Below are 16,015 nucleotides of genomic sequence, written 5' to 3'. Positions count from 1 at the left end.
AAAACCCCTTTTATAATAATATTACTATATATAATTATATATATTTTATATAAATATGGTTGTAAAAAATATAGCGTTAAACTCAGCTAGCTCCCTGTGGAACGAACCGGACTTACTAAAAACTACACTACTCTACGATTAGGTACACTGCCTATAAGTGTTATAGCAAGGTTTAAGTATATCCCATCTATATAAATAAATAAAACTTGTGTAAATTGTATCGTATTTTGTAGTAAAAATAATAACTATTTCGTATACACCGCTGCACACATCAATAATTTTCATTCAATCCAGCGACTAGTTATAAAACAAGATGTGTGCATCGCAATTGGAACCGACGTTGACCATTTAATCAACGATGTTTTTTAATTCTTCAATAAGCTGGGATGTTGGTAAAGTTGTCAATACGTATGTTGGTGAATTGGTGTTCCAGAGCGAGAGCACGTGAATGGCGATTGTCTTGAAAAAAGTTTTTAAGGCGATCCCACGCCTTTTTAGCAGTTGTGTCGGTTTGAATAATGGTTGAGAGAAGATCAAAAGAGATGGTGTCGTACATCCATGAAAGAACAATTGCAACAACTCGGTTCCATACTTCTTGGGTGATTTTGGTAGGATCGGATGGTGCTTCAGTAGTTAGATGATCAATCACATCATGAGCTCGGCAATGAATTTTAAACAATTCTGCCCATGTAAGGTACTGACTTGTTTCCATTGTAAGTTTGAAAGGAATGGAGTTTTGGATGTGATTATTTGGTTGAGCAAGCAATTTGCTTGGGTCTGCCATTGTTGGAAGAGAGAAGGATGAAGAGAAAAGTTGCAGAATGAAATCAAGAATGTGATGGTATTAGGAAATAGGAAAATGGCGTGATACCATATCAAAGAATGATTCTGGATGCCCATTTTCATTCCATATGATGTCAATATATAATACAATGTATGCCATCTTTAGATAGCTAATCCTAAGGCTATACAACATATTACCAAAAATACAAACGTAATCTAAGCCTAAGAATATGTAAACAATTATTTTACAATAATGAAAATAATGACAGTCAAATGACAATAATGACAGTCTATAATATTTACTGTCTAATAAAAACATTATCTTCAGCAGCAAACAATAACTGATTTACACTACTTTTAGCATCTTAATCTTAATTATTAGTATTAATTTAGAATACATTTTATCTCAATCATTCCATTTCCATTTCCCACAGCACACAACAATTCAGTTCTCCCTATGGAACGTCATGGCAACAGATTTCGACTGTCGAAAACTACAACTCGAACCCATCACCAGTAATAATCGTAGTAGGCGGTTGTTGGATCAAAGAAAACCAATGTAAGTAATCACTATCTATTCGGCAAACAATATACTATGCACCTATACATAATCATCAATGTAGACCATAAACAAATACATAATCATCCACGTAGACCATAAACATAGCTCTGACAGTTACCGCAGAATTGCAGCTCCCGGATATATCAAGAACCCATTACTACCTCAATCCAAAATCGAAGAATCCCAAAGACAGCTCACGCTGTAAAGAACAAAAACAAAAAATCAACCAAAAATATACAATCAAGCTAATTCTTATATAAAAATATAAGAGGGTAAATTCAATCGTGTTTATTCGTTCATTCGATATCCTATATATACACAAGTATAGTCTTATCACCTCCTATAATTTAGGAATGTGAATCATATACAAATACATATTGATCCTCTAAATCTTCTAATTCTATAAAATATACAATGCTAATTTGATACCGAATATAATGCTAGACTAATACTCCCCGCAGTCGAAGCGGTGGGAAGACGAACGCGAAGACTGTCTCGAAACTCTTTAAATAATACAAGTGGGAGTCCTTTTGTGAATATATCCGCAATTTGAAATCTGGATGGCATGTGTAAGATCCGAACCTGTCCCTTAGCCACTTTTTCGCGAACAAAATGGATGTCGAGTTCGATATGTTTCGTCCGTTGATGTTGTACCGGATTGCTGGAAAGGAAAATGGAAGAAACATTGTCACAGTAAACGATAGTAGCTTTATGAACCGGTCGTTGAAGCTCTAAAAGTAAGTTGCGTACCCAACAAGACTCGGAAACCACATTTGTAATACCACGATATTCTGCTTCGGCACTCGAGCGAGAAAGAGTGGGTTGACGCTTTGAAGACCAGGAGATCAGATTATCACCTAAATATACACAATAACGGGAAGTAGACCGCCTGGTGTCGGGCAACCCGGCCAGTCCGCGTCTGTGTAGGATACGAGTGCGTGACTAGTCGATTTGTACATGTGCAAACCGAAATCTATAGTTCCTTGCATATAGCGTAAAATACGTTTCAACGCGGCCATGTGACTGTCACGAGGTGCATGCATGTGAAGACAAATTTGTTGAACAGCATATGCGATGTCAGGACGAGTAAAAGTCAAATACTGTAATGCCCCGGCAAGACTTAGAAAGTAAGAAGGATCTGAGTATGGTGCACCAACAGTGTTACTTTGTTTTGATTTTGTATCAACCGGTGTTCGGCACGGTTTGCATCCTGATATCCCTGCTCGATCAAGAATCTCTCTAGCGTATTTAGCTTGATGAAGAAACAAACCCGTGGGGGTATCGCTAACGGCAACACCCAAAAAATAGCTTAATTTCCCCAAGTCTTTTATTGCAAACTCAGAAGATAGTTGTTGTGTAATAGCTAGACGGAGGCTGTTAGAAGAAGCTGTAATAATGATCTCATCTACATATAACAAAAGATAAGCGATATCCCGCCCATTTTTATAAATAAATAAAGAATGATCACATTTGCTATGTATAAATCCGAACGTAGAAATAAATGTAGAAATAAATGTAGAAATAAATGTAGCAAATCAATCATATCTACGTCAAATGATAAGATGAATCTACACTTACTCATTTCACTCTTCTATGTTAGCTTCATTCGTACTCTTCATATAAATGGATTGTTTATCCAAATTATTCGCTGATGATAAAACTCTAATTTTCAGCCCGTATGCATCATGAAAACATACTTATTATCATTCACGATCTTTCCACGCAAATTTCGGGACGAAATTTCTTTAACGGGTAGGTACTGTGACAACCCAAAAATTTCCAACCAAATTTAAACTTTAATCTTTATATGTTTCCGACACGATAAGCAATATTTGTTAAGTTAAATTTCAAGAATTTTAAACTATGTTCATACATTCATTCAACCTCGACCAAGTTCCAACGATTCACGAACCATTAAACGAATATGATTATATATGTATATGTGTATATATATTATAACTTGAAACGTAAACAAAATATTAGATTAAATACTTTATATGATTGTATATGTTTCAAAATGTTTATCAATGGAATTAGAAGATAAGATCAAATGATTGAATTATCAGATATATTGAATTATGATTACAAGTCTCTGTTGAAAGGCCCACGTTGATTTGAGAAATCTTTCCATTTTAACAATATTCGAAAAATGGTAAAGTGATTTATAAATAAGAACAAATTGTCAATCATTGAGAACTAGACAAAGAATAGTAGAAGATTGAATCTCATAAAGACTCGATTGATCTATTTAGTTTCAAACGTACAAAAACGTTTTCAGTTTAAAAAAGAACTTTATTATTAAAACGTATATAACTTTTATAAATATCTAGAACCACTTTTGACAACTCATTACTTAACTATTATGATAAAGATAACGATATTTATATTTTATTTTATTAAATATATATAACGATTTAAATTAATATTATATACGCGTATTATACGTACATAGTTTTATAATTTTACTATACTTAAACTTTACCTTTACTTTATTTTTACTTTACTTTAACTTTAATAATTCACTTTAATAATTCATACTTTAATAATTTACTTTAATAATTCATACTTTAATAATTCACTTTAATAATTCATTCTTTAATAATTCATACTTTAATAATTCACTTTAATAATTCATACTTTAATAATTCACTTTAATAATTCAAAATTCTATTATAAATAGAATTCAATAGGTTTCATTATTTCATAGAAACTTGAAAATATTTTTCTCTAAACTCTCTCAATCGATTTACATATATATATTTACTCCGTATTATTTCAAGATATTATTAGTATACATAAAATATTACGACGGAGTTCTGTCCGAGTGATTTTGAAATTTGTTTCGAGTGGGATAGGATTAAAGAAATTATGGGTTATAGCTATGGAGGTGATTGAGTATGGTTCATGGGTATGCTCGTGAGGTCAATATAGTGTTTATCATTTCCATTGCGTCTACGTACCTTTCCTGCAATATTGAATCTCAATATTGATACGTGAGTACTCATAATTTAACTTTTACATACTAATAGTGTATCCCTGACTAGTGCTCGAGTATTTAGGATTATGCATGCTTGTACTTTTGATATTGCCCTTAGACAGGTTAGGTTGAATCTTGAATTAGTTACACTTGCGGTTGAGATAAGGTATAAGATATGCATGTCCTTGGAAAGCTAGCGAAAAATTAAGAACTTTTCCTTTAGATATCGAATGGTTTCGATGAACGAATTAGAAGTTATAATCAATTGAATTTTTGATATTTTTATTAAAAATGATTATTATTATCGTCATTTTTATCGTCGTTCTAGTTTTATCTTATTATTATCATTATTATTATCTTTATCAATAAAAGGGATTTATCATTAAAAAGTGTTATTTTTTTTTATTATTACTATCGTTATTATCGTTAAAGTTATAATTAGTATTATTATTATTATCCAATTATTATTATTATTATTATTATTATTATTATTATTATTATTATTATTATTATTATTATTATTATTATTATTATTATTGGTATTATTATTATTATTATTATCATTATTAATATATATATCATTATTTAAAAATGGTTATTGTTATTGTTATTATTATTATTACTATATTATCATTAAGATAATTATTAGTATTATCGTTAATAATGTTATAGTAACTATCATTATTAATATTAGTGTAATTAAAACAAATATTTGTAACACCTAATTATTTTGATTACTATTATTATCATTATTATGAACACGATATAAAAGACGATTAAAAGCTATTAAATGAAATGATTAGGAAATAATGGGTAAGAGTATCATGATGAAATTAAAATATTATAAGATATTGATTTAGATAAAATTATCGTTCTTATTATTTTTATCATTACTATTATTATTAAAAGTATCGTTAGTATTAAAACTATCATTTTAACAAAAATTATCATTTTAATAGAAATGTCATTGTTACTATAAAATATCATTATTATTATTATTTTAAATAGAATTATTATTTTAAAGATAATATTAAAAATTATTGTAAATATTAAAGTTATCATAATTAGAATTATCGTTTTATCATAATGTCATCTTAGTAATTATAAATATTGATATTTTTATAATAATAATTATTATTACAAAATAATACAAGTTTTACTTACTAATATTATAGATATTATTTTATCAAATAAATATGTGATACAAACATATTTTACTACGTGTAATAACTTACTTTAATAATACCTATCATATTATCTTTATGATATTAAATGAACCCTATAAATTTTATTACTTAATATATATAAAAGTATATATTATTATATAAATTTAATATAAAATTTTATTTATTAATAAATAAATTATATTATTTACTCTAATAAATCTTTTAAAAATATTTAAAAATATAAAACGACGATATTTAAACTATATATTAATCATGTATAGATTTTTGGAAATTATTTTGAGTCAAATTTACTTTTGTTGACTTTTGCATATTAGTCTCGAGCATTAGGATTGTGGTACACTATGACTTGACCTAATTTGTTAGACAAATATTGACCAACACATAAATATATATAATTAATTTAGGTTCGTGAATCCGAGGCCAACCTTGCACTTGTTCAATGACGTTATATGTATTTTTACTATGAAATACAGTATGGTGAGTTTCATTTGCCTTTTTACCCTTTATATTTTTGGGACTGAGAATACATGCGCTTTTATAAATGTTTGACGAAATAGACACAAGTAATTGAAACTACATTCTATGGTTGAATTATCGAAATCAAATATGCCTCTTTTTATTAAAGTCTGGTAATCTAAGAATTAGGGAACAGACACCCTAATTGAAGCGAATCCTAAAGATAGATCTATTGGGCTTAACAAACCCCATCCAAAGTACCGGATGCTTTAGTACTTCGAAATATATATCATGTCCGAAGGAGGATCCCGGAATGATAGGGGATATTCTTATATGTATCTAGTTAATGTCGGTTACCAGGTGTTCACCATATGAATGATTATTTTTGTCTCTATGCATGGGACGTATATTTATGAGAACTGGAAATGAAATTCTTGTGGTCTATTAAAATGATGGAAATAAATGATTATGATAAACTAATGAACTCACCAACCTTTTGGTTGACACTTTAAAGCATGTTTATTCTCAGGTGTTAAAGAAATCTTCCGCTGTGCATTTGCTCATTTTAAAGATATTACTTGGAGTCTTTCATAGCATATTTCGAAGAACGTTGCATTCGAGTCATTGAGTTCATCAAAGATTATTATTAAATCAATTTATTGTTGGATAGTGGATATTATGAAATGGTATGCATGCCTGTCAATTTTCTATGTAAAGAAAGATTTCTTTCAAAAACGAATGCAATGTTTGTAAAATGTATCATATAGAGGTCAAATACCTCGCAATGTAATCAACTATTGTGAAACGTTTATAATGTATATGAATGGGTCCTTTCAGTTGGTATCAGAGCGGTGGTCTTAACGAACCAGGTCTGCATTAGTGTGTCTAACTGATAAGTCGATAGGATGCATTAGTGAGTCTGGACTTCGACCGTGTCTGTATGTCAAAAGTTTTGCTTATCATTTTGTGTCAAAAATTAACTACTTATCATCCTCAGGAAATTACCTGCTTATCATTTTTAGTCAAAGACACGTCTTGCTGCATTGATTGCATGAATAGTGTATAGACAAAAATTCATATCTTAGCATATCTGCTAAATCATATCTTATCGTATCTGTTACTTTAAACTTTGTCTGACATATCCCGCAAAGTCCTCCATAATCTACGAAATCTTTTGATCTATATATATATATATATATATATATATATATATATATATATATATATATATATATATATTCTATGTAATTAGAATACCATCCGTTAGCCAAAATCATTTCATATCGAAAAAAAAATCCTTTATCCAATCGTACGAAATGGAATTCGTCATCAGTTCAAGTCACTCAGATTCCGAAATGGAATCCCATTCAAGCTCCGAAAGCAGTGTGACCGGAATAGATCAACCAATCAGTCATCACATATTTTGGATGAATTGGGGATGGGTTCGTAGCCTTCTCAATCATTGGAGACAAGAAGAAGGTGATCCCTTCCATCAACCACATTGCCCTCTTGACGAAGAACCTGAAGCACTTACCGGCGAACCTGTCCGAAATACCATGTTCTCGCTCATTTTCAGAGTATCTCGTCACGATTATATATTACATCAAATTTTAGATTTTATTTATCCGCTCGTCCGAACCGACAATCACCCCGGTGTAATAGAAGAAGTCAACGAGCTTCGCGCTCGGGTAGTGGCTTTGGAGAATATGGTGCAGAGATTACAAACACCAGCAGCAGCATCAGCAGCATAACCAGTACCACCATCATCAACGCCAACAGTACCATTACCACCTCCAACCACAACCGCGTCGTAAACCTCAACTTCACAATCTGTCCCACGAGCATCAACGTCATACGCACCATAGATACCAAGGCGTACCAACATCAATAACTGACGAAGTATTAATTCATAACTTCATTGGAGAAACATTCCGCGGTGATTATGTAATCTCTAAAGTCTTAGAAATTATCTAATCTAGCCCTAACCATAAATCAGTTAAGCGAACCAAAATGATAGAAGGAAGAGTAGAAACCCTGACAAAAATGGTGTGTGATTAACAAGCTAAACTTGCTTTACCAACAGCATCAACAGTACCGTCAGCGTTACCAGCATCGTCAGTACAGTCAACATCCGAATCAACAACACCGATAACATCACAAACTCCGTCAGTTCAAGAATCACTGTGGACATCATTATGAATCAATAACGTGTATATTGTATCAACGAGTTATGAAGAATTAACTCATTCCCTCTGAAGAAATTATATGTATATTATATATATATATATATATATATATATATATATATATATATATATATATATATATATATATATATATATATATATATATATATATATATATATATATATATATATATATATATATATATATATATATTTGAAATAAATCTTTCCGTGCTAAGCTATTGTGTGTGAATCTTAACTACTCGGTTAATTCATATTACAAATATGCAATAATGTACGTTCTTCGGCCGCAACTTAACCAGCGTTAACTACAATCTCTGTCGCAATTCAACAAATTCCAATTCATAATAAATCAAGTATATATTTGATTTTACACTTTCATCATCGATGTACCCGAAACTTTTCAGATAACATCATTCTTACTTTGCGAAATTCACAAGAATTCCACGAACCGAACATCATACATCAACAAATAACGAAGTATTGATTCATAATTTCAATGTCATTAAAGAAATACTGTGTAAAAGTTATGTACTTTTTAAAGCCTTTAGGGATTATTCAATTCTAGTTTCAACCGTAAATCAAATGAGTTTAATTTAACATTAACTCATTAAATCTATGTTACATCTGAAGAAAATATACATATATATATTTTCATAAAGACTGTAATAAAATTCTTTTGTACAAAATATTAATTGTGAATTTTTTTTTAACGGGTAGGTAATACCCGAGAGATATATAAATTCACAAATAATATGTTACATTCTTCGAATCTGATTCAGAAAATCATCCATTATACTCCCTACTTTCACAACAATATACATTCTTTTATAGAAATCAAAACAACCATACTCATTCAAAATTTAATTACATATTCTGATTTTGAAATCTCAAAATTTAACTCGAGATATGACCAAAATCATCACTCTTAGATCCTTACATCTTTCACAAGCTATATTTTGACTTCAAAACTATGTTAGAATATCAAATGTATGTTAACGATTACAATCTGTGTTCAAATCCTTCGAAAATTTCTGAAGACACTTTGAATGATGAGCAATCGAGATGATGATCCAACCACATGTTACCCACAGTTTTGTACCCGAAAAACTCTTGAAACCAAAGTAAAAGTTTAAACAACGTATCCGCGTCAGATTCTTTGGCATTTATTAGCAAAAATAACTTTGCGACTCCTATTCAAAGTAGCCAGTTTTGTCACAGCTCCAGCAAGTCAACTTCGACTTTTCAGTCAGACTAACCTTATTATAACCTTGAGATATACACCATCGTTACCAGGGAACCTTTTACATTCCACCACATTATTAGTAGATGTACCAACAACTTCATTACCCTTTGACTTTAGCCTCTCCAAAAAGTCATTATAATTATTTATTGAAACCCCATCATTTACTCATTTGCATCTTGTAATGAGAATTTCCATACGAATCATTGGGAATTAGCAATCAGTATTTTGAAATCTCGCATCATGTCTACGCCAACAGTTATATGTGTATATATAACGTCTATCTTCTGGACTTAATTTGAATGTGAAGTTTCTGAAAAACACTCCGAACTACGAATTGGTTCTCCGAAAATGGAAAAAATGCTGATGAAGCAGCAAAAACTATAAATGACTTTAAACGGTAAAAGCTGGATGATAATGATGAAGTGTGCTGGCAAAACGCAGAAAAATAGAAGTTTTGGAACTGGAAAAAGGATTGAGCAAAGTAGGAAGGAGGCTGTGGACAAATTACAAAGACTGAACCTGACTTCAAAGGATCCAAATGATTCAGTACCTGCTGAAGTCATTAACGAATACCTTGCTCTTGACTCTAAACCCCTGCGGACAATATTCTTCATCAGTCTCTGATATTAGAAATTCTAAAATATCATCATATCTTTCATTATAAATATCCTCCATATTTCTGAAGATATTTTCTTAATTTTTCTTATTTAAAATCATTTACCTCTTCGCGCTATCTGTATTACATCATAAAAGAAACTATTTTAGTTCTAAATTCTGAAACATTCAAGTTTAAAATAGGAATATTTTGAAGTAGTGTTGGGAACTGAAGCATGAATTAGTATAATATAATGACACTTGATCAACGTGATTATATTACAGTAAGTCATGCTGAGTTTCTAAATAGAATGTGATGATTCACAGATCATAACATCATCATGTGCTATGTTATACGACTCTTGTATTCTATTTAACCTCTAAAATATCAAGAAAATATTTCTTGATGATTCGGCCTTTTCCAAGGTATTCTAGTAATTTGACAAGTCAAGATCGTGCCATCACAATTTTCTTCCTAGAACATTAATAATGTTCATTCCAAAATTCATATCTGTGAATTCTGGACCATTACAAGCGGTGCTTAATCGCAAGAAGAAGAAACGAAAGGACAAAACTCCGAAATAGAAATTGGGGTATAAATTGCAGCAAATAAAAGAGAGCATTAACTGTGAATGATAATGATTATAGAAGACAGAAGCAGAGACTTTGAAATATAAGGGAACATATAAAGCCCAACGATAAACCAGAAATTATAAACCATATATATCGATGCATATAGCAATATAAAGGCACAGGAGAACTAGAAACACTATAAATGCAAGAATATAGTAGAAGTAAATAGATTCTTCTGGCGGTAGATGAAAAAGAAGAATGACCGATATGAAAGTTAGAAGTATATCGAGAATCAGAACTGGATGGAGCATATTGATGAATACTTTAAAATATGAGTTGAGGGGAAAAGAATAGAAGGTGATGAAACATGACTATGAACTTAGAAATCAACAGATTTAACTCACACAATGGCGGAATAAATGAATCAAACCCTCTAGTGAATAGGTTAAGTTTTTTTTTTTTTTTTGATTAATTTAGTCAAACCACAACTCAATCAAGTGTGATTAGATCAACACCTAGAGCTATTATTCACCACCTGGGTGATTTAGACTGAGAGAGAATCGGAGGAGCTCACTAGATCTGAGTGTGTGTAACAAATGCAAGGCTTAACCTAAAATCAAGAACATAAGACTTTATATACCCCTACTGTTGACTCACCCATACGATTCATTCATCACACGTACGAGTTGGCTTCATCAGCCGTATGGGTGATCACTCACTCGTGTCTTCTCATTTAGGTTGTAATTGTGACTTAGCTCAGCATCAACCGTGTGTATGAGCCTGTCAGCCATACTAGTGAGGCTTCACTCGTACGTCTGACTAAGTCTAACATAGTCAAACATCTAAATCTCGTTCCTGCAGTTTCTGTAACCACATACAAACACGGATAGGATAATAACGAGCAATCATGGTGGCCTGTAAACTGTTGTACCTGCAATGGACGTGGGTAGATGTCTAGGGACTTGCATAAAATGCATCAACAGAAGGTGTGAGTTGTAAGGAAATGAAGGAGGTGAATTTATAAGAAAATCTTCGACGAAACAATTAAAATGGACGATCGCATTTAAAGCGGATCCTAATTCCCTTGATTACCTGAGAGTCAAATCTTATTAAGAAGATTTTCTTCAAATCCCTTGAAATCTGGGAATCAATCATATCTACGTCAAATGATAAGATGAATTTACACTTACTCATTTCACTCTTCTATGTTAGCTTCATTCGTACTCTTCATATAAATGGATTGTTTATCCAAATTATTCGCTGATGATAAAACTCTAATTTTCAGCCCGTATGCATCATGAAAACATACTTATTATCATTCACGATCTTTCCACGCAAATTTCAGGACGAAATTTCTTTAACGGGTAGGTACTGTGACAACCCGAAAATTTCCAACCAAATTTAAACTTTAATCTTTATATGTTTCCGACACGATAAGCAATATTTGTTAAGTTAAATTTCAAGAATTTTAAACTATGTTCATACATTCATTCAACCTCGACCAAGTTCCAACGATTCACGAACCATTAAACGAATATGATTATATATGTATATGTGTATATATATTATAACTTGAAACGTAAACAAAATATTAGATTAAATACTTTATATGATTGTATATGTTTCAAAATGTTTATCAATGGAATTAGAAGATAAGATCAAATGATTGAATTATCTGATATATTGAATTATGATTACAAGTCTCTGTTGAAAGGCCCACGTTGATTTGAGAAATCTTTCCATTTTAACAATATTCGGAAAATGGTAAAGTGATTTATAAATAAGAACAAATTGTCAATCATTGAGAACTAGACAAAGGATAGTGGAAGATTGAGTCTCATAAAGACTCGATTGATCTATTTAGTTTCAAACGTACAAAAACGTTTTCAGTTTAAAAAAGAACTTTATTATTAAAACGTATATAACTTTTATAAATATCTAGAACCACTTTTGACAACTCATTACTTAACTAGTATGATAAAGATAACGATATTTATATTTTATTTTATTAAATATATATAACGATTTAAATTAATATTATATACGCGTATTATACGTACATAGTTTTATAATTTTACTATACTTAAACTTTACCTTTACTTTATTTTTACTTTACTTTAACTTTAATAATTCACTTTAATAATTCATACTTTAATAATTTACTTTAATAATTCATACTTTAATAATTCACTTTAATAATTCATACTTTAATAATTCACTTTAATAATTCATACTTTAATAATTCACTTCAATAATTCAAAATTCTATTATAAATAGAATTCAATAGGTTTCATTATTTCATAGAAACTTAAAAATATTTTTCTCTAAACTCTCTCAATCGATTTACATATATATATTTACTCCGTATTATTTCAAGATATTATTAGTATACATAAAATATTACGACGGAGTTCTGTCCGAGTGATTTTGAAATTTGTTTCGAGTGGGATAGGATTAAGGAAATTATGGGTTATAGCTATGGAGGTGATTGAGTATGGTTCATGGGTATGCTCGTGAGGTCAATATAGTGTTTATCATTTCCATTGCGTCTACGTACCTTTCCTGCAATATTGAATCTCAATATTGATACGTGAGTACTCATAATTTAACTTTTACATACTAATAGTGTATCCCTGACTAGTGCTCGAGTATTTAGGATTATGCATGCTTGTACTTTTGATATTGCCCTTAGACAGGTTAGGTTGAATCTTGAATTAGTTACACTTGCGGTTGAGATAAGGTATAAGATATGCATGTCCTTGGAAAGCTAGCGAAAAATTAAGAACTTTTCCTTTAGATATCGAATGGTTTCGATGAACGAATTAGAAGTTATAATCAATTGAATTTTTGATATTTTTATTAAAAATGATTATTATTATCGTCATTTTTATCGTCGTTCTAGTTTTATCTTATTATTATCATTATTATTATCTTTATCAATAAAAGGGATTTATTATTAAAAATATTATTTTTTTTATTATTACTGTCGTTATTATCGTTAAAGTTATAATTAGTATTATTATTATTATCCAATTATTATTATTATTATTATTATTATTATTATTATTATTATTATTATTGGTATTATTATTATTATTATTATTATTATTATCATTATTAATATATATATCATTATTTAAAAATGGTTATTGTTATTGTTATTATTATTATTACTATATTATCATTAAGATAATTATTAGTATTATCGTTAATAATGTTATAGTAACTATCAATATTAATATTAGTGTAATTAAAACAAATATTTGTAACACCTAATTATTTTGATTACTATTATTATCATTATTATGAACACGATATAAAATACGATTAAAAGCTATTAAATGAAATGATTAGGAAATAATGGGTAAGAGTATCATGGTGAAATTAAAATATTATAAGATATTGATTTAGATAAAATTATCGTTCTTATTATTTTTATCATTACTATTATTATTAAAAGTATCGTTAGTATTAAAACTATCATTTTAACAAAAATTTTCATTTTAATGGAAATGTCATTGTTACTATAAAATATCATTATTATTATTATTTTAAATAGAATTATTATTTTAAAGATAATATTAAAAATTATTGTAAATATTAAAGTTATCATAATTAGAATTATCGTTTTATCATAATGTCATCTTAGTAATTATAAATATTGATATTTTTATAATAATAATTATTATTACAAAATAATACAACTTTTACTTACTAACATTATAGATATTATTTTATCAAATAAATATGTGATACAAACATATTTTACTACGTGTAATAACTTACTTTAATAATACCTATCATATTATCTTTTTGATATTAAATGAACCCTATAAATTTTATTACTTAATATATATAAAGTATATTTTATTATATAAATTTAATATAAAATTTTATTTATTAATAAATAAATTATATTATTTACTCTAATAAATCTTTTAAAAATATTTAAAAATATAAAACGACGATATTTAAACTATATATTAATCATGTATAGATTTTTGGAAATTATTTTGAGTCAAATTTACTTTTGTTGACTTTTGCATATTAGTCTCGAGCATTAGGATTGTGGTACACTATGACTTGACCTAATTTGTTTGACAAATATTGACCAACACATAAATATATATAATTAATTTAGGTTCGTGAATCCGAGGCCAACCTTACACTTGTTCAATGACGTTATATGTATTTTTACTATGAAATACAGTATGGTGAGTTTCATTTGCCTTTTTACCCTTTATATTTTTGGGACTGAGAATACATGCGCTTTTATAAATGTTTGACGAAATAGACACAAGTAATTGAAACTACATTCTATGGTTGAATTATCGAAATCAAATATGCCCCTTTTTATTAAAGTCTGGTAATCTAAGAATTAGGGAACAGACACCCTAATTGAAGCGAATCCTAAAGATAGATCTATTGGGCTTAACAAACCCCATCCAAAGTACCGGATGCTTTAGTACTTCGAAATATATATCATGTCCGAAGGAGGATCCCGGAATGATAGGGGATATTCTTATATGTATCTAGTTAATGTTGGTTACCAGGTGTTCACCATATGAATGGTTATTTTTGTCTCTATGCATGGGACGTATATTTATGAGAACTGGAAATGAAATTCTTGTGGTCTATTAAAATGATGGAAATAAATGATTATGATAAACTAATGAACTCACCAACCTTTTGGTTGACACTTTAAAGCATGTTTATTCTCAGGTGTTAAAGAAATCTTCCGCTGTGCATTTGCTCATTTTAAAGATATTACTTGGAGTCTTTCATAGCATATTTCGAAGAACGTTGCATTCGAGTCATTGAGTTCATTAAAGATTATTATTAAATCAATTTATAGTTGGATAGTGGATATTATGAAATGGTATGCATGCCTGTCAATTTTCGATGTAAAGAAAGATTTCTTTCAAAAATGAATGCAATGTTTGTAAAATGTATCATATAGAGGTCAAATACCTCGCAATGTAATCAACTATTGTGAATCGTTTATAATGTATATGAACGGGTCCTTTCAAATTATGCTTATTTAAACTTCCGTAACCATGATATTTGACGTGTTGATTTTAGTTTTATGCCCACGGGTTAATTGTCCTTTGTCCTGGATTATTTAATATGTCCGTCTGGTTTTTGTCCATAACAGTCCATCAGTCATAAATATAAAGTGCGAGTGTCCTCATCAAATTATCCTTATACCCGAAGTTAAATATTCCAACTAATTGGGGACTTAAACTGTAACAAGATTTTAATACTTTGTTAATAATTACACCAGGATGTCGACTGAGTGTAACCCAAGGTTTTAATATTTTGTTATCAATTATACCAAGTGTCCTTGTACATAATTTCACCCCTGTTTTAAGTATTCTAGTGGCTATTAATCCATTCCCGTGCCCGGTTAAATGAACGATTATTCGTACA

At 29.5% G+C, this 16,015-nt stretch overlaps 1 protein-coding gene across 1 annotated transcript; it reads right to left on the bottom strand.

Moving 5' to 3' along the window:
* Window positions 1-373: 373 nt before the first annotated feature.
* LOC139888256 (uncharacterized) lies at window positions 374-784 on the bottom strand. The gene has a single exon (XM_071871277.1). The coding sequence runs from the start codon at window positions 782-784 to the stop codon at window positions 374-376; it is 411 nt and encodes a 136-aa protein (XP_071727378.1).
* Window positions 785-16,015: the final 15,231 nt, after the last annotated feature.

Source organism: Rutidosis leptorrhynchoides, chromosome 2 (genome assembly GCF_046630445.1).
Source record: "Rutidosis leptorrhynchoides isolate AG116_Rl617_1_P2 chromosome 2, CSIRO_AGI_Rlap_v1, whole genome shotgun sequence".
Lineage (NCBI taxonomy): Eukaryota > Viridiplantae > Streptophyta > Magnoliopsida > Asterales > Asteraceae > Rutidosis > Rutidosis leptorrhynchoides.
Note: the sequence above shows the minus strand (reverse complement) of the source record. Positions and strands in the feature narration are given on the sequence as shown.

Excerpts from the sequence above, each read along its gene's own strand:
- LOC139888256 (XM_071871277.1), bottom strand. The coding sequence starts at position 784 with ATGGCAGACCCAAGCAAATTGCTTGCTCAACCAAATAATCACATCCAA.